Source organism: Thermobia domestica, chromosome 13, assembly GCF_964235325.1.
Source record: "Thermobia domestica chromosome 13, izTheDome1.hap1.1, whole genome shotgun sequence".
NCBI classification, from domain to species: Eukaryota; Metazoa; Arthropoda; class Insecta; order Zygentoma; family Lepismatidae; genus Thermobia; species Thermobia domestica.
The window spans coordinates 211,160,427-211,187,624 of NC_137466.1; the positions used below are offsets into that span (position 1 = coordinate 211,160,427).

Consider the following 27,198-nt stretch of genomic DNA (forward strand, 5'->3'; position numbering starts at 1 on the left):
ACAACGGTTCTTTTGCTCTAGCTTATAAAGAGTAGAGCGTACAAGGCTCTGTCCTACCCGAAGGATCTTCCGGAAGGACTTCTGTAAGGAGCTACCCTCCGTCCGGCAGGACGCATTTCCTCAATGGAAAGATTGTGAGTTTAAGTCCCGCTCGGGAGAGTAATGCTCCCGGAAGTACGTTTTTCGCGCGCTACTATAGCCAGCTGTTTTGCGCGCTTTCCTAGTCAGTTGTTTTAAGTTGGTCACAAAATCTATATCAGTTAGTACAAGGGGAACAAAACGAGCCTTATATCATGGAGTACAAGGGGAACAAAACGAGCCCTGCGGGGCTTCTAACCCGTTCCTACTACTACTACTACTTATCTGCACAAAAGTAAATCACTTTTTTGAGTATTATTTTCATATTATTTTAATTTAAAAAGTGTTATAAAAATGTAAAAAAAAAATCTCGGTCCGGGTTTGAACTTACGCCAAAAGAGAAGCCTTCCAGCAATACGCATTTTAAAATATACAATAAACAATATAAGAGTAGATGTAGCGTTAGCAAAATACTAGATATATTTTAATATCTGTATTGTAAAAGTGAATTAATTGTAGGTATGTCATACACATAATATATATCCAATCCGTTTTTTATTATTATTATTTTTCAGCAAAGTTCCAGTAATATATTCAAATTACGATGGAAACAATAACACAGAAATTTCAGAGAGTGTTGGTAAGTCTTAGGATTTCAGAGGATTACCATATCTTATATGATAGGCAAAACAAACTCTGCTAGTTTGAGGACTACACAGCACAGCATCGATTCCATAGCCTTTACACATGGACACGATGGTTCCAAAGCACTTTTCTGCTTCCCAGTTATCACCGAAATTCGCTCTACTCCAAACATTATTACTGTTTGATGGATCAAAATAGGGAGCGTAATTGCACACTCATGTCCAAAATGATTGTCGCATATCTATCACTGTCTTCTTGTAACAATATAATATGTTAATGATTTTGCAAGGTACTTTTAATATTGATACTATGTGTATAATCGGGAAATGAATATTTGTGGTAAATTTCATAGGAAAACAATTATAAATACGAAAATTAGAATGAATAACACAAAATATTGCTAAATGGACAAGAAAGTTTTATTTTCGTTCTATTGCTCTTATTTACTGCTCTTTTGACATGAAATTTTCCACGCACTTGTCTTTGGCTATTATACACGTACTAACATTATAAGAAATACCGGAGGAATTCGTTAGCAAATTATATTCCTACAAAAACATATTTATAGATATGCGACAATAATTTTGGACATGAGTGTACATACCATCACCTTTAGGAAACATCCCGCCGTTACTGAACTAACAGTCGTACCAACATCATTCTATTTGTGCGCTAAAACTAAGAGTTCATGTTCTTTCCACCAGGCGAACTTTCTGTCCTGCTGAATGTAAACAAAGTACTCTTAATTTATAGATAAACATGATAGGACTTTTAGGACGTTACGTCCTGCCGAAAGGACGTTGTACGTTCTAAGATTAACAAAAAGTTTGATTTTTGTTTATTACACCTGAAAGGAGAAGCTTGAAAGTATAACTGTATCCAAGATAATCAAATAACTAAAAGTATCTGGATGAAAATAAATATGAAACATGATTTGTCATCCTTAGCATTCATGTATTTGAAACCATAATATTAAAAACCGTCCCCTTTTACTGGAACCGAAAGCAACAAATTTCATTTATTTCCACATTATCCCTTTGTGTACCTCTCTCTACTACGATATGTGAGAGCTACGCTAACAAAGAGATTTGTCTTTGGTGTAGCAAATGGGTCAAAATAAATTGTAACAAGTCTAAGAAATGTTCTTACATTGTTTCTTTCTTTAATGTTGCATTCACCTTTGTCGTTTGTAGAATAATGGAACATATTTGATGTCAATTACAATACAGTATGTCGTTTTTTTTCTCAACATCTTTAGTAGTCTATTAAATTCTGTTCTTCTTGCTCTAAAATCTATTCCCAGTTACGTGGGATCGGCTTTACGATATCTTCAAAACAAATAAAAATATTCGAAAAGCGGAAACATAGTGAACTAGACGACACGATTTTGCATGTGATGTCTTTACCACAATTTACCTATCTGGTTTCGGTATGCCGCTATTTACAGAACCCGCAAGAAATGCTAAATGTATCTACAGTTGTAAATCGAAAGCATATAAATGAGTTATGAAAACGGTATCACATGCAAAATCGTATTGTCTAGTTCACTACGTTTCTACTTTTCGAATATTTTTATTTGTTTTGAAGATATCACAGAAAAATTCTAAAATTAGCGGAAGTTTAATTTCGCTGTAGTGAAGACCCTTAAGGCGTATTGCTACTTTGTATGAATTTCTTATCTCTTTTAATATTGAACCCTTCTATTTAGTCTCCTGGATGCATATTTGCAGATCCCAAACGTTTCAGGTATCCTCTGATCTTATTGGCCGATACAGATAGGACATCAAGAGTCTTGACATACATATAGCAGAAAAGCAAACGCCAGCTGTTGTTGACCTTCGTGGCTGCGGGTGCTAGTGAGCTGGCTACTATTGGAAGTCACATTTGGTGTGGGTTCAAACCCAGCCCATGGAAAGTTTTTTTATTTTTTTTTAAATTTGCATAACACTTTTTTCGGCATTTATTCCGAAGTTGGGCGTCCGCTTTCGCCACGTTTTTTCGCTGTTATCTCCTTTGCACACTTTCTGCAATTTGTTATTAGGTTCATTAATCCGTGCTCTTCACAGACTTTTAAAAGATTTTGCTCGTTATCAACGTATTGCTTCACAAATGTTAAAACTGTTAGTTCATTGCCCTTGTACATTCGCCATGTTGATAACATAAATGCTCGTTTCTTTCCCATAATGTAACTGTTCGGTTACCTTGCGCCAAGTAGTTCCCCCGCTCGCCGTATAGTACCATGTTTATAGCCGCTTATATATAACAAATAAACAGATTTTTCGAGACTCTCATATATTATCAAGCACACAAACGATCAAATTATCCATATCTTTCCTGTAAATTTTAAACATTTTGCTGGAAACGGACGCCCAAACTTGGAACTTAACCCCTTTTTTTATTAAAATAAGCTTGCAGTTTTACTATACGGAACAATAGTAAAAATAGTAGAATTAGTAGTAGCAGTAGTAGTAGTAGTACTAGTAGGAACGGGTTAGAAGCCACACAGGAGTTGGTTGTGTTCTGTTTTCAACATTAAATGAGCAAATTAAAGACTTGCCCAAATTTTTCTGTACCTTTTACATGACCAACTTAAAACAACTGGTTAGGGTAGCGCGCAAAGTACTGAAATGTTTCGGATCGGCAAAAATGCCTCCTGGATGCATGCTACGTCATTGTTTTCGGTAACTTGTAACTCCTACCTGTCATAGTAATGACGTGCCAATCCTGATTTTGTGCGTATTTAATTCCATTCAAACACGAAAATGAGTAGAGATGTGAAGATTATTTCAATAATTTGTTTATATCGATACGTACCACTGAATTCGCCCATGGCACGAACAACCCAAGAGAAAATAATCCTAGAATAATTCCTCCCAATGCTTCTTGGCTTCTGATTGACATCTGAAAAAAAATATAATTGAATTAAGCGTTCTCTCTGTTTCTCACTTAAAAAAAAAAAAAAAAAAAAAAAAAGAAGAAGAAAATCGAAGTTTATTTACTTCTTAATATCGTACAGGTAAGGTGTTGGATTTTATGTAATTTTAGTAACCTTCCGCCTTATGCAGAGTCGTTTTGACATATGATTAGTATCATACTAAAGGCCTGACTACTGCAGGAAACATATGTTAGTCGAACTCTTTAATATGGCACTAATCACGCATCAGAACGACTTTGCATAAGGCATTTTTTGTTTAAGTTTGTTATATTAGAACATAAGACCTGGTAACATTGAAAAGAAAGAAGTTAGAGTGTGAGAGGCTTCAATGGCGGTGTGCCAGGCAACGCAACGCGGACTTGTGGTGGCACTGAGTTGCTTTTATGTACGTATATTCGAAGCAATAGTGTAACATCATTTCAAATAATTACAGTCCACTTTTTATATAACGAGTTGTATCATTTAGAACCCCCCCCCCAAAAAAAAATGAAACACAGGATAATACTGTGGAAATGAAACAGCAAAATACAAATACATTAAATTTAACGTCTGCTTTGAGTACCAACACTATAAGAAACTCCTTAACTTGAAATCCCAATCACGTGAAGCCCTACCAGAAAATCGAACTCAGGTCTCCCCTTCGAATTCACGTATGCTATAAAAGCAAATAGGCACAACAGAGATTTTAAAATGCCAAAAAAGTGGAGTGTCCTATAAAAGATATGATCCAATAAGTCGTAACATCATTGGGATAGTAATAGCTACTTTGGACCCTAATACGTGTGCTTCGATGAAGGACTGATAAGCATTTGTTTAATATAACACTTAGGATAGTTCATTATTATGGGAATAAAATGTAATTGGTGCAAACGAGAGAGAATTCCATTTAGTTAAACATTATAAAAGTATTGTTTGACTACTAATAGTGTCCTGAAAATATCTACGAGTAGTTTATTCTTGGGGTGAGTTTCTTGAACGATTGTTTCAAAAACAACTCAGGTATTTTCTTTTTATATTTTACAAATAACTATTTCATTAATAACCCGACAGCAGTAACGTATTTGTTCTGTAAAAATCTACGAGGAGTACCCTTTTTTTAAGACTATTTTCTCAAAAACGACTCAGGAATTTTGATCTTATTTTATAAATAAATATTTCATTAATAATGGTGCGTAAATCATTGCCATGAGAATATCCACATGGAGTAGTTTACTTTAGTGGGTGAATTTATTTATTTATTTATTGACAGGTTGCGATTTTGTTGATATTTTAAAAGAAATATTTCATTAGTAGCCCTAAAACATGGCATAAATCATTTCTTATGGAAAAATCTGCAAGGGGTAGTTCACATTTGGGGGGTGATTTTTCTTTGGGTGAAGTTTTCTGTAAATGCCTTATAATTTTGTTCGTATTTCACCAGAGAATGGTTCGTTAATAGCTGCAGCATAATCTGAAGCAGTTTCAGTTTTAAACAGTTGAAAATGCTCCAAGACCATTGTCAGAACGAACTTAAAAAGATTGGAGAGGTGGAGCGGGAAGGATAACTGTCATTGTCCCTAGATGTAAAAGTAAATATTTTCATCCGAACCTTCTTCTCTTTCTCGCAAAAAAATAGCAAAATATCAACCCTCTATGCCTTACAGTTCTCGAGATATGGCTGATTAAATATCTGAAATTCGAACTTCTTTGGCTAATATCTGGGGAAAGCTGGCCAGTTGGCCAGTAGACAGGTAGTTAATGGCCACCGGTTACTATTTGGTATGAAAATGTTCACCATCCTCTTAGGTACTGATCAACACCAATATCATCTCTCTACAACTTATGGTTCCCGAGCTATTTCTCGTTAAATATTTAGAGATTGGCCATTTTTGGCCAATATCAGGGGAATAGTAAGTCATAGAGAGATGATAATGGTGTTAATCAATACCTAAGAGTTTGGTAAACATTTTGGTACCGATATTAATTAGTGCCCACTGACACAGTTGGACAGTGGCCACCCGTTACTGTTTGGTACCAAAATATTTACCATCCTGTTAGGTATTGATCAACATCAATATGATCTCTCTATGACTTACAGTTCTCGAGATATGACTCCTTAAATTTCTGGAAGTCGGCCAGTTTTTGGCCAATATCACAGGAACGGCAAGAGTGACGCGAAAAATTTAATCACTTTCTCTGATAGTTTTTGATGCTCTATCGAATGCAGGGTTCAAAATCGCAAATAACAGACAGACGGACAGATAGATAAATAGACACACACACAGACAGACAGACACGCACACAGACATATAGAATTCAGTAACGAAATTTTTAAGTTCGTTGAACATTAGAGCGAGAAAGTATAGTGTGGTGGCCTGTAACTACTTTATATTGCACACATGTTTCTGACATATCTTAGGTTATGGTGAAAATTCGACTTATGCAAAGAGTCCTAGAACATGTTACTTATGTAAATCGAGGATTCAAAACTCGAGTAATGGGTATCATTAATCCTTTGTAAAATTCTACAGAAATGATGTAGAATTAATATCACGTAGGTATATACGCTACTTCCGGATCTGTCCATGTTACCATCAGGTAGATAGGGGCTCAAAAGCGAGACCCAGACATGGACAAAAGTGACACACATGATCCAATGATACGAACCATCACTGCATCTGGAGTTCATACTTATTCAGAAGTTTTAAAACTTGATAATTAATATATATCTATTTATTTTATTCCCTTAAAGTTATAATATGGTTAAATTATACTTTGATAACGAATTTACCTCTAAAACTGGATTAAAACGTTCAATACACACAGCAAAAACGAGCACCAATAATCCTGAGAGAGCAACCCCAATTCGAGACAGTCGAGCCATTGTGTCCTCACCACATTTTCTACCGCAGCATGCCGGGAAATCTACAATGCCAACTGTAGCAATGGACAGGATTCCACACGACATAATACTGTAAAGAAAAACAAGAATATAGGACTACAGTAAACATAGGAACTTCGCTGATTTGTTTAACAAAATGTACAGGAAAATAACAGCCATGGGCGCAGCTACAGGGTGTGTCTGTGAACATTCTAATAAACAATTGTCAGTCATCAAAACATTATTCATTTTCAATATATGAGGTTTTTCTGATTATTTTCTCTCCAAGTTTCCTGCATCTAAAATTATGCTATCTGTAATTCTTCAATTCACTGAAATAACATTTATCTGTTGTTTATACACTTAAAACCCAACAAAATGAGCACATAAGAAAGTTATAGTGAGAAGGGTGATGGACTCGAAGTACCTCTATGCGCACTCATATGAAAAATTCTGGCTGCTAAAATGGCTGGATGGCAGCTAAAATTTGAAAAATGCGCAAAATCCTTCTCTGCTAATTTCAACTAACGATCATACGATCTTAAATGATAATATAATACACTTCCAAATAAATCAATTTGCTCCCTTCTTTCGATTCTTGGTTATACCTATCATTGGTAAAATAATTATTGCGTTAAAAAATTAAGATATACTGATTTTAATTGAACTATGAACAATAAAATGAAAACTATGGAGGTAGTTCAATTCTACTGTATTCTCAAAAATCTATGACGAGTAGCCTATAGTACTAGTAAAAACTTGTTCTGACTCTCCAATGAAATATATAAAGCAGGAGAGTGGTCAAACGATTTCCTGAAAACGATCATGATACCAATAGCTGAGAAATTGAACCCAGAAAGATATGAGGATTATAGAGTTATTAGTGTTTATTCTTTGAATTCTGAACAGAAGATCGTATGAAAGAACAAGTGAAGAAGTTGTGGATTAACTTCTCTGGTTCAGGAGAGGTACGGGCACAAGAGATGCAATTGGATTATTGAGGGTAATCAGTGAAAAGGTTTATAGAAAAAAAGGAAAGAGATGTTTGTTGCATTTATTGATCTGCAAGGGGCTTTTGACTGTATGAATTGGGCATTATTGTTAGGAGTTCTAAAGAAGGTTGGATTGGAATGGAAACACCGAAGACTTATAAGAAACTTATATATGAACCAACAAGTAAGTGTTAGAATAAGGGGAAATGATAGAAGAGAGTACAATTGGAAGGGGAATAAGACAAGAAAGTTGTCTCTCGCCAACATTATTTAATATCAATCTAGAAGAGAGAGTGAAAAACATCTATGTAATGAAGACAGCATTTCAGTAGGAGGTAGAATGATTAGGGGTATACGTTTTGCAAATAATATAGGTCTTGTTGTGGAATCTGAAACGAAAGTCAATACAATGTTAAAAAGCTTGAGGAAGGACTGTAAAAAAAATATGGGATAAAAATAAATGTTAGAAAGATAAAAGCCATGGTGATTGGAACGAAGCGGTCGGTGTCAAATATAGAAGTGGGAGGGAGAAAATAGAACAGGTGACTAGGTTTCAATAACGGGTAGCATTGTTAGTGATAATACTAAGTACAAAAATGAAATAAAAACAAGGACAGGAATTGCGAAAGAAGCTTTTAAGAGGAAGAAAGTATTATTTTGGGTGACCTTGAATAAAGAGTTGAGAAAAAGATTTCTATTGCTTCGTGTGGAGTATTGTACTGTTTGGGGCAGAAACATGGGCATTACGCAAAGTTATGAAAAATAACTGGAAACTTTCGAAATGTGGGTGTAGAAAAGAATGGAAAGAATTAGTTGAGTCGAGCTGAAAACGAATGAGAGGTGTCAGAAATGGAGGGGAGAGAAAAGACTATCTTTAGATATTATTGAAAAGAGGGAGAGAAACTGGTTGGCACATTGACTGAAGAGGAACTGTACACTGAGAAAAAATTGTAGGTGGCGTACTTAAAAAGATAGATTACATGCGTAATTTCTGTAGTTTCTGGACTTTACGTACAGCAGACGTATAACTGAAAACGCATGTTTTATAATACTTTCTGTAAAAGTGTTCCATCTATACGTACTTTCCGTATGAAACAATGTAGGCGGTCAGGATCTCACATACAAATGGACGTATATAACATATAGCTGACGAAGGTAACATAAGTATATGCATGAATATACGGAAAACTGTTAGATGTCAGACATCCTGCAACAGCATGATGTAACATCTAAGGGCAGTACCTATGTAGCATACGGATAACGTATGCTCCGTACTGATTTCTATAGTAAGCAAGAGGATACCGTATATTTGTACAATATACCGCTGTCCGGAGAACGGATTTTTCTCTGTATACAATGAGAGACATGCTACAGTTTATAGTGGCAGGAAAAAGAGGAAAAAACGAAGACTGCAATTGATAGACGATATCAAAACAGAAAAATCATACGTGAAGACGAAGAGATTAGCTGAAGGTCATGAAGCATGTAAGTTTCTCGCTGCGGCAAGTGACTTGTTAATAATAGCAGAATACCTATGATGATGATGATGATATAATTCCTCAATAATCCTGGACAAAAATCCGTACGTTGTAATATGGGATTTATCCTTCTCGAACTCATTGCAAATAACGCACAGAGGACATGTCCGGAAAAAGAGGACGATTGGTATCCCTGCCCCCTTAATTTACGGTTTTGTATTTATGTTCTTAAAGGAAAAATAAAACTAGAATCTTACTCGGCGCTACAAGCTAAATTGCTCCCCTCGCAACTATTTTACTTAAGTAAACGTACTACCGTAGACAGAACTTCCCTTCGATGCAAGAAGCCAGATAACTCGCAACGCAGTGTTGCCAGACACGGGAAGCGAAATTACACACACCTTCCGTCCAAATTGCACAATTTTACACACAAACTGGAAGATAGGGCACACAAAATTGCACAAATAATTACCTATCTATATGTATATTATGTCTAATGATGTACATACCTATACATACATCGACCAGCCATTGTTCAAAGATTCAGCGATTTATTATTATTATTATTATTATTATTATTATTATTATTATTATTATTATTATTATTATTATTATTATTATTATTATTATTATTATTATTATTATTATAGGAAAATCGTCATCTTCTTCCCACCCACTGTCACTTTCTTTTTACTTTCAACGTACTTAATGTTTTTAATTGAACATCGGCCAGTCATCCTGACAAGTTTTTGCCACACCCGTTGATTCAGTCAGATAACTTGGTTGAATCTTTGATTTAACTTCTCTCTTTTTTTTTCACTCTTGTTCTTCGTTCAATAAAAGCCCTCCCATCTCTCTCGTTCACTCTGTCGTTCATCTGTTTCCAAAATGGCATTTTCTTGACAAAAGTTGTGAGAAAACAAAAAAGACTTCTTACCCCTCTCCGTCTCATGCTTTGGGCAACATCGAGGACCAACATTCATTCATATTGCTTTGTTTAAAAAAAAAAAACGGCTTTGATTGGGGATGTAGGCCACATGACACCCACTTCTGAAAAACAAGATTGAGGAACCAAGGAAGAAAGATAGGTTTTATTGCGCCGCCCTGGATTCAGGCGTTAGCGCTCGTACTTTTTAGAGGGCAATTTTCAGAAAAAAATGGAAATAATGAATGAATGAAAGGAACTTCGCAAAAATCATCAATGATCAAAATTTTGAATTGTGCCAAATTACACACAAAATGCACACAAATTGGCATTACACACAAAATGCACACACAGGACAAAATTGCACACATTTTGTGTAATTACACACATATTGGCAACGCTGGCGCAACGTGACTTGAGCACTTGTATCAGTTTGCTAATAAATAAATTAAGTAAAGTGTTTATTTGGCAACAACGTTATCAAGCACTACAACAATATGAACATATAGATAAGTTTCAAAATGATGGAAACACTCGTGTAATCTTTACCCATGTAATCTTTTTGACTTAACAGTGAATACCGGTGCTTGTCGTCTGTTATTGTATTGGGTCATAGAGTCAAGCACATTCTGTGATCAAGCATGTGCCGCTTGACCATCTCCAAAAAACTATTTTTTTCATGTTTATTCTATATCAGGGTACTTCAAAACCACAATTAATAATTTTTTTACAACATCCCATGGCAACACAACGGCTGCCACCATTTTACATTCTTATTTTTATTTTAGATGTTTTACGTTGTTTTGAATAACTCAGAATGTATTTGTCCTACTAAATTGAAAATTGTTGGAAGTCTCCAACTCGTGCAGAGCTAAAACTTTGATCTCTAAACATTTTTGCCTAAAACCACTTGAAAGGAGTGAAATCAGGGTCTACAGTAGCAGCATTTTTGGACATTGAAGACATGTTTCGGAAGAGGAAACAACTGACGTAGAGGTCTGAATTTGTGTGTGAATGTAGTCCGGAGTCATAATATAATACACAAAAATTTACAGACCTGTAGCTGCTCCCAAAGGCCTGAAAAAATATCGTAAAGTTGGGGAATTATGCCAATTTAGCATGTTTCACTGTCCAATATCTCCAATCTGAAATTTTGGAAATAATTAGTCCTTTAGTATACCATAACACACAACAAAGCACGTTTTGTGTTTTTGAGCAGAAGGGGGGCAAAGTATTAAATAATGACGTCATACTCTAGGAGGTGTTTTATTCATAAATTCAACTGGAATTTTTTTGTTGTGAAGTAAAATAAAGTAGGATAAATCGTTAGTCCAGTCAAAGCTCTCAAGCTTGTTTCTTTCCTCTAGTTGTAACACTGTCTTATCACATCCACAGCATCACTGGTGAAGAATGCCGCTATCAGCAGAAGGCGAGGAAAGTGAAAATGCACCCTTGACAAAAAAAAATAAAATAAATAAATAAATAAATAAATAAAATAAAAAATAAAAGTCCGTAAGTATTCCTTACTCTTGCTATATCAGTGATACTCAATCATGTTTATTCTTGTTTTAACTGTCAACTCATGCAAGAGACTTGTCCTTTCATTTGATCTACATTCCGCAGTCAGTGAGCACTTATTTGCTGTGAGCACTGACTGCAGAATGTAGATCAAACGAAAGGATAACAGTCTCCTTTAAATAATAATAATAATAATAATAATAATAATAATAATAATAATAATAATAATAATAATAATAATAATAATAATGATAATAATAATAATAATAATACCTATTATAATAGTGAAACCAATTATTTTTTAGCACTGAGCATTAGTGCTACCGTTGGAGGTGTTGACTGGTACATTCTGTCTCGGACTGCGTGGTACACCAATGTATTGCTACACATCGATTGACAACCTGTAAAATTTGAAAAATGAAAAGAGAAAGATCCCGGTGGTGATCGCTTGTAGCGCCAGGTTTTGTAGTGATAAAAATAAAAAAAAATAGACAGCGGGTTTTGGGTTCACATTCCGTCTGTCCCTATTTGTTCCCTTGCACCACCGTTAAAGTCTTCGTTCCCCGAACTAAAATGGTTTGTGACTCGATAAGGATTGATCTCACGGTTAGGAAATCCTATCTCCCCGCGGTGTCCCAGGGCTTTAGGGAAATAAGATCCCTCTAAAACCGTGTAAGCAAATGAAACTTGATATTACTCGCATACGTATCCTGAATTCACATGCTGCAACGCTGAAAGATAATTTTGCTCTAATGTTTGGTTTGTGTGAACGAACTAGACTGACTCTCACTTTCCAAGTGGACTGAATAATAATAGTAGTAATAAGAATAAAACCAGAAAATAAACGAATATCTAGAATTTAGAATTTAGTTGAAAATTCTGAAAATCAGTCTAATCCCCACTAGAATCGAGAAATGCTTATATTGCCTAATTTGCCTAACAGATCCTTTGGAAACCAATGTTATGCTTAAGGTTAGGGATACAACTTGTTTATGAAAGAAAAAGCTTACGAATTTGATTAACAATGTAATAAAAGTTTTAATGAGCAAATGAAAACAATAACAAAAAAATGTTTTCTAAAAAAATTAAGCAAGCTGAAGGTTAATATTGAATTTTGGGTTTTCTGACAACAAATGTTCAGAATAAGGCATAAGGCCTTAACACAAAAAAAAATCAATTTAAGTAAATTACATTGAACTATGTAGTGAATGAATTGTTATCATTAACCTGATAATAATAAACAATCTGTGGAATTGATGTTTATAACCAGTGCTAGATGCAATCTTACATTGTTTACATTCTATATAGAGGTTTCCTGATTTACATAGATATCATACCAAACTGGTTAAATTACAATTTTGCATTTGAAAAATACCTAATTATTTGACATCGCATGCTAAGTATATAGTTTACGTTGATTAGCTGATTTATTTTGACTATAACCTTTTTAATATTTACGAGATTAAGATATTACATAGCTAGACGGAATTTTGAATATAATAACCTATATTTTATTCGGGTGAAAACTAAGTATTGAAATGATTTAAAATGAGTTAAACTAGTTGAAGTAAGTGGAAATGAGTTGAAGTAACTTGAACTAAAATAAAATAAATTGAGAAACAAGTCATGACTTTGATTTGAGATTTGTGGGAAGTATGAAAGAAACATAGAATGATCCAAAGGAGTTAAATAAACCTACTGCCTGACTGCTAACCATTTCTAATTATTTAAATTAATAACTGAGAATGAGAATAAGTGCAATAAATATGCAATTTGACATTTACCTAACAAGCATACACTATCAAATACATAAAATCAATGAGCGTAGCATTACCATTTCGTTATGCATAAAGGCTACATATATATATTCATATTAACACAAGTAGAAAATTAATAGACACAAACATATATAGATATATATATATAAATAAAATCATAAGTAAATACATGCATACATACATAAAAATCAAGTAACATATGAATATTAATAATAAATGTCAAGACGTCTCTCGAGATTTTTAATCTGAATATATTGAGTTTTTCGTGATTTTTCTCTTTATCATTAATAGGATTGGTATACGGCCGGACATTTTCATGTATTCCTCTATGTTTGTTCGTCTAGTTTATGCGCATAAACGTCTGATCGCTCGATTGTTAGAGGATCAGACTGACGTAATAATTGCGGCTTTACTTAGCCTACTTCGTATTTTTTATCCGTATTCTACCTGACTGTACTAATGTCGGTTCCGCTTTATTTATGGATTACGTATCTCCAACCAAGAAAATGATTAATTGCGAGACTAGTCGCATATACATCATAGTTACTAATTAATCCTTTAGCTCTCTTACGTAACATACATTTGATGACTCATTACAATATTATTTATTAGAGTTTTACTAGTATATAGATCGAAATAGACTCATTTAGTACGTTCACTTCTATGCAAAATTACTTTACAAACACTATAATCTTTGGACAATTAAAGCAATGTCTTGAATATATTTTCTAGGAATATCTATTATGTCTTGTTCAAAATTATCTTAAAGTTCTCATATTACATGTACATAGCGCAGATGATGCATTTTTACTTCATACAAATTTCCATATGTTAAAGTAAATACTTCTTTCATCGTTAAAGGTCTACAACCCGTCATTCGATCTACTTTTAAATTAACTTTCTTTATATGTTATCAAAAAAAAATCTAAGCGACAAATAGAGAAATGACCTAAACTACTATCCCCTTAATAAAAACAACGACATATTCACTAAAGTCACAGAATATCTATATATAAGTATCATTAAAAAAAATATCTCTATTTTAATAAGCCTTGCTCAAAAAGAAAGAAAAAAAAAGAGTTCTAATTGTTTAGCAATTACAGTTCGAGTTGGAAAATCTTTTCTCCACGCGGTGTAAATACATTAACAGTTTTCAAATAGTTCCGACTTTATATCGCGAACGTCTTGCATTTGTTTCAATGACGAAAATTTCCCTTTTGGAATCAACAAAAAATAATTTTGATGGGTCCTACCTTTCGTCGTACACACTGCTCTCACCACCAAGCTCACAACACACATACAGATGTCCCTGCGTTTACTGGCTTCCTTCTTTCGTGAGAAGTGTCCTGGATTCGGAGTTCCTCTCTTCGATTCCCGCTGCGTCCTCCTCTCAAACTGAAAGGGGCGTCGCTCTTGGGCGTCTCCTGATCCATCAAGGTGGGGCTTCTGTTGGTCCATTTCTGATAGAATGCACTCTCACTAAAAGCACTTTCAGACGTCACACTGCACCAACATCACTCTCGGTGTTAAAAGTGTAGTGTTACACGGATAAACAGTGTTTATTGTTTTTAAGCATTGTGTATAATACTTCAAAACTGATTATGTATGATTAAAAACTAGTTCAAGTGCTTTCGGTGCGTATGTAGGTTATTCTAATTGTCTGTAATAGCTCGTGATTATGTTTATAAGTACGAAACTCTGTCACTCAAAAACAATGTTTGTAGGCGTTTCGCGATCTATATATATATATATATATATATATATATATATATATATTAGCAGCGTTACAAAGTTTATATATATATGTTTATATATATAAATATATTTTGAAGAAGATCAATGTGTAGGTTACTATGCTAAGGAAAGATTGTAATTTCGTACACTCGGCTTCGGTGAGTTTAGCCGCACATTGTTATTGTGAACTTAACTTTTGATTATGACTGTAGTGTGTGTGTAAGTTCCGGGTATGTTTTTGTGTTGCGGTGGTACGCTGTTTCCCGGTGAAGAATTATTTTACGACTGACTTGGAGTTTTGAATTTTTAACCTGCCGAACTTTTTGGATACGCCTCTAACTGTGTCTTCGATTTCGTCTCTGCTCTCTTATTCGTTAACTTATTTTGGTGTCCTAAATTTTGATTCTCTTGGTCTCCGCCTAGTTACGGTGTTCGGGCGTCGTTTCTCTAACGTACGTGCTTCCTTCAAATTTCACATGTTATATCGAAAATTTTTATGAGAGTTGATTTGGCTCCTAGTCGTCTCGTGCATGGTTTTGGACCATTTCACAGTTCTATGTTAAAATTTTATCTTGGTTCTGAGTGGCGACATATGGTCTATGCTGTGATTTTGACAAATTCGCAGAGATTATATTTCTACTTGGATTCTATTCAACGTGTTAGGACTTTATTATTTTTCTCAATTTCACAAAAAGATGCTAAAAGCTGTTTTGTTCTTCTTTCTTGCGTTCACGCCTGGAACTCTGCTGTGTGTGGTCTACGTATGTGGCTTAGGCAGTGGTATTGAGAGACAATGGAAGGGTCTTTCAACTGTCCTCGCCGCACGGACAGGTATACAGAAAAAAAAAATAAAACATCTTACCTCTCGGATAGTAAGGGAAAATAAAGATAATGTCCTTTTGCTCTTTAAACAAACAAAAATGAAAATGAAAATTATATGCACTAATGTTCATAATTATACGCAAAATTGGGTTTAAAAGATTTATTTAAAAATTAAATAAAAATGGTAATGATGCAACTGTCACAGTTATCCCCCTCCTAAGATGGAGCAGATGATGCAACTTAGTTGAAGCAGATCTCCATCCTAAGAGAAACTTTGTGATTGACATTGCATCATGAATTCTAAGTGCAAATTGAGCATTGCATAAAAATCCGAACCCTAATCAGAAATTTCAAAGTTCACAAAAATATTCTGAAGTACATGAAAATTCTATCCCTAATTTTGAAGTTCATGGAAAAGTTGAAGTGCATAAAAATCCGAACCCTGATTGATTTTTACCTCGTGTGCTCTGATCTTCAATCTGGATTATAGGTCTCAGGTATCGAGTTTGTGGTCAGTTCAAGCTGCTGGACACAAGCTTATGAGGCATGCTTTAAATAACATATGACATCATTCTTGTCTCTTGGAGTTCTTCTTTATTTTATCTGCGCGGGATACGATTTCTTATTCTTCTTCCAAAGTTCTGGCTGCCCTAGGTAACAAAACAACAAAACAACAGTATTATATAATCTTCAGCGTCTTGTATCATCGGGAAAGAGAGCATTGGTTACAGAGGGTGGCATGGAGCTTCAATTCCTCCATGTGCGAGGGCAAAGCCACTGCTCGCACTTCTGCTTTTATTCTTCGGCCATGATTCTTCTTCAGTAACAAAAGTTTAAAATATAAGGAGAGTAAAATGATTAAGGCAAAGTTCCATGTCGCAACCATTCAATTGTGGGAACTTGCAAACATCTTGGTGGAATTGTCATCTGCTCGCAGCTCGTAGCTCACTATTCTTTGGCTCGGCGCGTTTTCGCAGGTATCATCACCAAGGGAAAGGAGTGCGTTGAGTCTCTGCTCTAAACGCAAAACTCCACTTCAGAGAGCTCAAATCGGGAATCCTCTCTACCGATTGCTCTGTATACAGGCACTTTTTCGTGCATAACAAAAATTATATCTCCTGGGCCGGTTTCAATGCTGGGTTGCGCACATTGGCGAATATCTTTTTCCAATCTTCCTCTGTAATTTTCGGTTGCCTCACATCCGGTACCTGAAATAAAGTTAAAGTAAGTACGCTGGTAAACAATTTCACTTCTGGGCATTATGCATCCATATAATTCATCTTCTTATTCTTTATGTTTATCTTCTAGGGTTAGCCACTTGGATAAAAGATGCAGTTACATTCAAATGCGCTGTGCCATATACAAAATTCACTTATATTTCTTTAATCAGTTTTCTGCTAAATTTTCTTCTCCGCGCTGATATTTCAGTTTTCAATTCTTCTTTTCTTGCATGATCTTCTTGCAATTCTTCTTCTTTACTTCTTGCATGCAATCATTCTATTTCTGGGCTTCCATTTGTTTTCATGCCATTGTGTATTTGAGGTTGTTTTCTAGCAAGCTGTCACGTGACCTTGACTCGAACCTGGACCGTTGCAAGTCAACTTTTAGTAAACAAATGTCATGGCCGGGTGAATGGTGACAATGCCGATACCATTCTTGTCGTTTTCAAGGCTTTCCTTGGTACAATCTGAGTACTGCCAATTGTCATTACTCATTTCCTGAGTTCTCACCACTTTGATAGGGGCAATCAATCTATCGTCTTGGCCATCGTTACATCGTGCGTCGAACTTGTGTTCTCCTCTTCGGGTACCTTCATCCTGAATGGTAATACATTGCGGATTTGCTTCGTTCTCCCAGTTATCATCGCTCATCTCTTGTGTTTCATTTGGTCTGACCTGACCGTGAATATCCTGTCGGTCACATGGATTTCTCTGGCCGTTGTAATTTATCCATGAATCTTGGTCTTCGAACTCAAGTATTCCTTTTCCTTCTATATGTCTGGAGTCTTCTGCCCGTTCTCTCCATGGTTTCGGGCGATTATTCCTCCGGCAAAAGTTATGGCTGTGTTGCCATCCTGGACGTTTGTTGTGAAAACATTTCATTCTTGCATCCTTGTGCCGTATTGGCTGTATTCTTGTCTTCCCAGGGACCATTCTTCCACGCAGTTTGCGTTTAATCTTGAATTTCGGAGCGTTTATATGGATGTCCACAGGTGAGTGAGTCGTCTTGGTCTCCTGGTGTGTATCTTGCACAATTTCTTCTGATGGAAGTTCCTCCAGTATAGCTTCTTCCGGTTCGCTCCTTTCCACTATTTGATTGTGTTGCTCTCGTTCTGGAACCACCTCAGCGTCTTGCATATTTTCCTCTTGAAGGGGTTCTTCTCGAATCTCATCTGTTTCATTCTGCTTCTCCCGGAGCCTTTCTCGCTCTTCTCGTTCTCTTCTCATTTCTTGAATGTTCTCGTCAATCTTGTTGATTAGTGTCTGTATCATGGCGATTATGTCAGCGTTCGTAACGCTTCTATTGGAAGCGTCTGGAGGTTTTTCAGTCATCATCTTGCTCCTTATCTCTGGCGTCTGTGCAAAAAGTTTCTGCATCTGCAACTAAAAATATACGGCTTTGGTGCCAAATTATTTTTGCACATACATAAAAATATATCTATTAGTTACTAAATTAATTTTGCAAATAATATTCTTGCACTCCAATATTAAAATCTGAAGTCTTCGTCGCTTATAGTTATACACACACAACACGTTGATTTTATTTATTTATTTATTCATGAAATAAGCCTGAGTGTACGATCTTTTGCAATAATTCCAAAGCACAGTAATTCACACTTTAAATCATCTTGTCTTAAAATTTACTAAATGCTATACTTAATCTACAATGGTGTTGATACATCTCTAGCTTAATCCTATACATACTGAAAATTCAAATGATAAACGAATATATGCACACCTTAAATATAAACTAATAAAAGAAAAATTATTCCTATATAAATATATGAATGGATATCTTACAAATACATGAATGGTAGCAGGTTCGAGTTGATTTTAGCAACTTGTAGTTATTATCCTATTTCTATTTTCCTCACCTGTTTACCTTATTTTTCTTCTTTTTCTTCTTTTCCTTGTTCAAACACCCATTTTCAATACAAAGAAATTCTGCAAACTGAATATTCTCTACTGCTAGCTCAACGTAAACGTAACTTACATTCTTCTAGCTGAAAAAGAAATGAAATTGGAGGGGAAAGGAACGTTGATCGTTCCTGGAAGTACTGTTCAACTTCCGTTGAATTTAGTTCGATTCCAAGGCTCATTGTGTAGCTGATAATAATCTTAGCAAGTAGTTACTTTTTTTTTTTTTTTGTAATCGAGTTCTTAAAAATAATGGAGTTCTTTGAAGCGTATTCGTCGAGACTGTAAAGTAATTGTCGTGCCTGACAATTAATTATCGAATCTAAAAATAAATTATCGAATCTGAAAGTTAATTATCGGGTTTAAAAATTAATTATCGGGTTCGAAAATTAATTATCATGTCTGAGCATAAATTATCGAGTTTAAAATAAATTATCGAGTCTAAAAATTAACTATCGAGTTCGAAAGTTAACAATCGAGTTCCTGTTCGGATGCGCCATATTTGTAAAATTTGAAAAATGAAAAGAGAAAGATCCCGGTGGTGATCGCTTGTAGCGCCAGGTTTTGTAGTGATAAAAATAAAAAAAAATAGACAGCGGGTTTTGGGTTCACATTCCGTCTGTCCCTATTTGTTCCCTTGCACCACCGTTAAAGTCTTCGTTCCCCGAACTAAAATGGTTTGTGACTCGATAAGGATTGATCTCACGGTTAGGAAATCCTATCTCCCCGCGGTGTCCCAGGGCTTTAGGGAAATAAGATCCCTCTAAAACCGTGTAAGCAAATGAAACTTGATATTACTCGCATACGTATCCTGAATTCACATGCTGCAACGCTGAAAGATAATTTTGCTCTAATGTTTGGTTTGTGTGAACGAACTAGACTGACTCTCACTTTCCAAGTGGACTGAATAATAATAGTAGTAATAAGAATAAAACCAGAAAATAAACGAATATCTAGAATTTAGAATTTAGTTGAAAATTCTGAAAATCAGTCTAATCCCCACTAGAATCGAGAAATGCTTATATTGCCTAATTTGCCTAACAGATCCTTTGGAAACCAATGTTATGCTTAAGGTTAGGGATACAACTTGTTTATGAAAGAAAAAGCTTACGAATTTGATTAACAATGTAATAAAAGTTTTAATGAGCAAATGAAAACAATAACAAAAAAATGTTTTCTAAAAAAATTAAGCAAGCTGAAGGTTAATATTGAATTTTGGGTTTTCTGACAACAAATGTTCAGAATAAGGCATAAGGCCTTAACACAAAAAAAAATCAATTTAAGTAAATTACATTGAACTATGTAGTGAATGAATTGTTATCATTAACCTGATAATAATAAACAATCTGTGGAATTGATGTTTATAACCAGTGCTAGATGCAATCTTACATTGTTTACATTCTATATAGAGGTTTCCTGATTTACATAGATATCATACCAAACTGGTTAAATTACAATTTTGCATTTGAAAAATACCTAATTATTTGACATCGCATGCTAAGTATATAGTTTACGTTGATTAGCTGATTTATTTTGACTATAACCTTTTTAATATTTACGAGATTAAGATATTACATAGCTAGACGGAATTTTGAATATAATAACCTATATTTTATTCGGGTGAAAACTAAGTATTGAAATGATTTAAAATGAGTTAAACTAGTTGAAGTAAGTGGAAATGAGTTGAAGTAACTTGAACTAAAATAAAATAAATTGAGAAACAAGTCATGACTTTGATTTGAGATTTGTGGGAAGTATGAAAGAAACATAGAATGATCCAAAGGAGTTAAATAAACCTACTGCCTGACTGCTAACCATTTCTAATTATTTAAATTAATAACTGAGAATGAGAATAAGTGCAATAAATATGCAATTTGACATTTACCTAACAAGCATACACTATCAAATACATAAAATCAATGAGCGTAGCATTACCATTTCGTTATGCATAAAGGCTACATATATATATTCATATTAACACAAGTAGAAAATTAATAGACACAAACATATATAGATATATATATATAAATAAAATCATAAGTAAATACATGCATACATACATAAAAATCAAGTAACATATGAATATTAATAATAAATGTCAAGACGTCTCTCGAGATTTTTAATCTGAATATATTGAGTTTTTCGTGATTTTTCTCTTTATCATTAATAGGATTGGTATACGGCCGGACATTTTCATGTATTCCTCTATGTTTGTTCGTCTAGTTTATGCGCATAAACGTCTGATCGCTCGATTGTTAGAGGATCAGACTGACGTAATAATTGCGGCTTTACTTAGCCTACTTCGTATTTTTTATCCGTATTCTACCTGACTGTACTAATGTCGGTTCCGCTTTATTTATGGATTACGTATCTCCAACCAAGAAAATGATTAATTGCGAGACTAGTCGCATATACATCATAGTTACTAATTAATCCTTTAGCTCTCTTACGTAACATACATTTGATGACTCATTACAATATTATTTATTAGAGTTTTACTAGTATATAGATCGAAATAGACTCATTTAGTACGTTCACTTCTATGCAAAATTACTTTACAAACACTATAATCTTTGGGCAATTAAAGCAATGTCTTGAATATATTTTCTAGGAATATCTATTATGTCTTGTTCAAAATTATCTTAAAGTTCTCATATTACATGTACATAGCGCAGATGATGCATTTTTACTTCATACAAATTTCCATATGTTAAAGTAAATACTTCTTTCATCGTTAAAGGTCTACAACCCGTCATTCGATCTACTTTTAAATTAACTTTCTTTATATGTTATCAAAAAAAATCTAAGCGACAAATAGAGAAATGACCTAAACTACTATCCCCTTAATAAAAACAACGACATATTCACTAAAGTCACAGAATATCTATATATAAGTATCATTAAAAAAAAAAATATCTCTATTTTAATAAGCCTTGCTCAAAAAGAAAGAAAAAAAAGAGTTCTAATTGTTTAGCAATTACAGTTCGAGTTGGAAAATCTTTTCTCCACGCGGTGTAAATACATTAACAGTTTTCAAATAGTTCCGACTTTATATCGCGAACGTCTTGCATTTGTTTCAATGACGAAAATTTCCCTTTTGGAATCAACAAAAAATAATTTGGATGGGTCCTACCTTTCGTCGTACACACTGCTCTCACCACCAAGCTCACAACACACATACAGATGTCCCTGCGTTTACTGGCTTCCTTCTTTCGTGAGAAGTGTCCTGGATTCGGAGTTCCTCTCTTCGATTCCCGCTGCGTCCTCCTCTCAAACTGAAAGGGGCGTCGCTCTTGGGCGTCTCCTGATCCATCAAGGTGGGGCTTCTGTTGGTCCATTTCTGATAGGATGCACTCTCACTAAAAGCACTTTCAGACGTCACACTGCACCAACATCACTCTCGGTGTTAAAAGTGTAGTGTTACACGGATAAACAGTGTTTATTGTTTTTAAGCATTGTGTATAATACTTCAAAACTGATTATGTATGATTAAAAACTAGTTCAAGTGCTTTCGGTGCGTATGTAGGTTATTCTAATTGTCTGTAATAGCTCGTGATTATGTTTATAAGTACGAAACTCTGTCACTCAAAAACAATGTTTGTAGGCGTTTCGCGATCTATATATATATATATATATATATATATATATATATATTAGCAGCGTTACAAAGTTTATATATATATGTTTATATATATAAATATATTTTGAAGAAGATCAATGTGTAGGTTACTATGCTAAGGAAAGATTGTAATTTCGTACACTCGGCTTCGGTGAGTTTAGCCGCACATTGTTATTGTGAACTTAACTTTTGATTATGACTGTAGTGTGTGTGTAAGTTCCGGGTATGTTTTTGTGTTGCGGTGGTACGCTGTTTCCCGGTGAAGAATTATTTTACGACTGACTTGGAGTTTTGAATTTTTAACCTGCCGAACTTTTTGGATACGCCTCTAACTGTGTCTTCGATTTCGTCTCTGCTCTCTTATTCGTTAACTTATTTTGGTGTCCTAAATTTTGATTCTCTTGGTCTCCGCCTAGTTACGGTGTTCGGGCGTCGTTTCTCTAACGTACGTGCTTCCTTCAAATTTCACATGTTATATCGAAAATTTTTATGAGAGTTGATTTGGCTCCTAGTCGTCTCGTGCATGGTTTTGGACCATTTCACAGTTCTATGTTAAAATTTTATCTTGGTTCTGAGTGGCGACATATGGTCTATGCTGTGATTTTGACAAATTCGCAGAGATTATATTTCTACTTGGATTCTATTCAACGTGTTAGGACTTTATTATTTTTCTCAATTTCACAAAAAGATGCTAAAAGCTGTTTTGTTCTTCTTTCTTGCGTTCACGCCTGGAACTCTGCTGTGTGTGGTCTACGTATGTGGCTTAGGCAGTGGTATTGAGAGACAATGGAAGGGTCTTTCAACTGTCCTCGCCGCACGGACAGGTATACAGAAAAAAAAATAAAACATCTTACCTCTCGGATAGTAAGGGAAAATAAAGAGAATGTCCTTTTGCTCTTTAAACAAACAAAAATGAAAATGAAAATTATATGCACTAATGTTCATAATTATACGCAAAATTGGGTTTAAAAGATTTATTTAAAAATTAAATAAAAATGGTAATGATGCAACTGTCACAAACCACTGCACTAGAGATAGGTCATTAAAAATATGGCGTTTGTCTCTTATGAAGAAAAATCAACAAAAACGATATACGCATTTTACTTGAATACTCACCTCAGTGAACCACTAAATATTCCAGCGAGATAAAAGCCACGCAATGCTGCAACATTTCCAATGGTATCTACTGCATATATTGAAAATAAATGATGAAGACTTTCAAGGCTCTGCAATCAAATTAATAATTCGTATTTTAAATTCATTATAAGGCTTCATAATTATTTAATTAGTTTAATTTATAATATACTAATAACTTCTTTCACTATTTATTTCACTCAATTTGTTGTGTCTATTAGGCGTTTATATAAGTGAAGAAACAGGGATTTGAGTCTGCCGTATATATATATACAGTAAGTAAATTTTCCTTTATGTCTATTATGACCAAAATATTTTCGTAAACATAGTTTTAGTTAAATCACCTGGTCCTTCACAAAATTAATTCTAATAATGTTAAGTGTTAATATAAGTGTTAAATAATAGCTATAATATAAGTGTTAAATAATATCTATACGTTTGCATTACAACAATTCAAAGTAATATTTAGTGTTTATGGATCCTTGTTATGTATTAAAAAAATAACCAAAACGAAACTACTTGGAGTAACGTCCAGTGTTGCCAACCAATTTTTCGAAAAATCAGGAAAATTCTTATCCAAAATCCAGGAAAAATCCAGGAGATACAACTTAATATCTAAAGATGTTAATTAGGGTGATTACTTTTTTCTACAAGGCAAACAGTGAACTCATTAATGATTATACTTACCAATAAAAGGCTAATCATCTTTATCTGTGTACATGTCAACATTGACTCTGCTGGTCAGAGATCGATTCACAGGGGATCCTAGCATGAGTTGTTAGAAGTGAGACTTCTTGTGTGCAGCAATCCTTGCAAAGTTTGGGTATCAAGTCTGTCTGTTTCGCTTTCATCAAATTTACATTTGAAAACCTTTTTTTTTTTTTTTTACAGTGACACTTGACGAAGGCAGAACAAAGACATAACGAATGTGGATAAATTTGGAAATATTAACTGGTTAGACTATCTACTTTTTTTTACTAACAAGCATCAGAGACGTCATTTAAGGAGGGCGGGGAGGGGCAATTGCCGTCCCTGAGTTGGAGATATATATACTGATTTTATCAATAGAATAGTAGTGAATCAATGAAATGTGCGAAATTTTACTTATATCAAAGGGTCTAATCCCCCTAAGCAAAATCTGAAATGACGCTCCTGACAAGTATCCAAAAATCTTGAATAGAAACATCATTTTCAGTTTACGAATCTGTGTTTCGCAATAACCGCCATTCTGTGTCTACTTGTTGCAATTTACTCTATTCTATATCATTAGGAAAGTCAGCTACGAGAAGAGCAATTGATCGTGCCGATTTCATCTCATTTGATAGGCTAATCATGTTTCATGACGGTATCTCTCCAATGTTTCCAAATGTTTCATGATGGTATCATGAAGCGTATTTCTCTCTCGAGTTGAGTTTAACGTTTCGTTCAACAGCAAGGCTATGTGAGATGTGGACCTAATAATTAACGTGGAACCCGAACCACATAAAGTCCCACCGCGAATTGAACCTGGTTATTCCACGCCAAAATCGTGTACGCTAACCGCTTAGCCACGGAGGAGCTCATATCTCTTTCGAATTTGATGTACTGCTTCAATATATAATTCAAGACGCCTGAGTTAAAAATCTTGCAGTCCATAATTTGGGAGATTTCTTGATGCCATGGATAGGAAATCAAAGTACATTTCATCTGCAGATAAGAACTCCTTTTGGTTTCTGAACTCTACATTTTCTAAGAGCTTTCGGATCATGCGCAAAACCAGGAGTTTTCAACATTTTTTAAAGAAAAATCAGTAGACCAGGAGATAACTTGAAAAACCAGGAAATCTCCTGGAATATCAGGAGACCTGGTAACACTGGTAACGTCCCAATTTGTGAGCCTCAACCACTCCACGCCATCTGTTAATGACTGGTGGAACTACGTGCAGTCTAGCAAAGAACATGTGGTCAATGCGCCGCGTCACCCTATCGCTAACCAGCGTATCGGGAGCTTTCTAGCCATCACATCTTTCATTCACGTTGACTCCCCAGTTTGCCTCACGACGCTGGGTGGACGCCGAAAATTAGGGAAGCACCGGCCGGGAATCCAACCTGGGTCCACGCAGACATAAATCCAACACTCTAGACTACGGTGTCCCCCCACATTAACAATTTTATTTACCTAAATCTCAGCCATCAACAACATTTACTTTTATAAGTCTCTTCCTCTCCATGTGCAGTAAAAAGAGATTGGAAAATTCTGTACTTTTATTCGTATTGGCTACAGCAAAACGATCCCAGGCATGTTAGAAGGGGAAGGAAGAATAATGTATCTCTAGTTGTAATAAGCTTACTACAGTTGACCGCGACAACTCGTGGAGCCCAGGCTCTGCAAGTATCACAGAACTGCTTTCCTTCGCATGTGATGCATCGGAAGAATTCGGGACAATTCGTTAAGCTGCCTTCTGAACGGACACTTGAGAACAAGTGAAACAGCAAAAGTGGACCAACAACGTTGCCAAACAGATATGGCAAACGAGCGTTTAAAAAAGCACTTAAAAAGCATAACATTAATAATAATGCGAATTAAGTGGTAACAATAATCATAGCAAACATACAAAATAATGACGACAACACGAAACTTAGCTCCAATCCGACAACACTGCACTCTCAGGAGATGTTCTCCGTAAAGCACGAGAAACGAGAGTGCCAAAATTCATTTGGAAGTTGACAACCTGGACACATCCTTGCGTTCTATTGGATGGTGAAATTGATAGATCTAGGTCCAGCTTCACGACTCCTTGCGGCCACTATAATTGCATGCAAATAAAAGTACAAACGCTATATGATAATTCTTCCATAGTTGTAAGATAATTCAATAGAGGGTAACATGTCCGTAAAACCAAGAAAAAAAGTATTGAAAGACACTGCAAAGTGCTTTCAGGAAATCAAGTTAATTGCCGTAATTGATGACTTCTAGAATGACGAAAAAGGCCGTTTGTGCCTAGTAACACGAATTAAAATTATCCATATATGAAAGGAAGTTGGACACCTTCTTTTATAGTGAGAAGCGTGTTGTTATTTTTTTGTCCAATGAAGTTTAATGTCACTTTTCAACACCGGGGCTTCATGAGAAGTGGGATTACAGTTTAAAGCGGAATCCGAACCAGAGTAATGCTTTCAGATTTCAATGTTCTCGCAAAGAAAATCAAACCCGGGACCACATGCCAAGACCGAGCATGTCAGCCATTGAACTAGCGAAAAGGGTTTAGAGGGATGTAAAAGGTGTATTGCCGAACTCCTTTCAAATGCACTGTACATAGCAGAATCCAAATAGTATGCCTACGATCATCGCTATGTTTAGAGCTACTGCAACCGCCACATGCGGTCGAATTTCTTGTTTCTATGTGAAATAACGTATTAAGTTGAAAATGAAAATTAAATCTTTAAGTTTTACGTCCCACGTTTATGCCGGTTAGGCTAAAGAAGACGGTGATGATGAGTAAAATGGTGGAGTGAAGAAAGTGGGAGAATTCCGAGAAAACCCACAAGCACGGTGTTTGTCCAC

The 27,198-nt window shown here is 35.1% G+C and overlaps 1 protein-coding gene across 1 annotated transcript in view; it reads right to left on the reverse strand.

Moving 5' to 3' along the window:
• The window catches only part of LOC145668988 (sodium-dependent multivitamin transporter-like), a 70,341-nt gene that overhangs the window by 6,011 nt on the left and 37,132 nt on the right, over positions 1-27,198 (reverse strand). The window contains exons 10-12 of the mRNA XM_081737295.1: positions 23,638-23,747; positions 6,429-6,609; positions 3,538-3,624 (exon numbers count right to left, since the gene is read on the reverse strand). Coding sequence (XP_081593421.1) covers positions 3,538-3,624; positions 6,429-6,609; positions 23,638-23,747 — 378 coding nt within the window. The remainder of the gene's footprint in view (positions 1-3,537; positions 3,625-6,428; positions 6,610-23,637; positions 23,748-27,198) is intronic.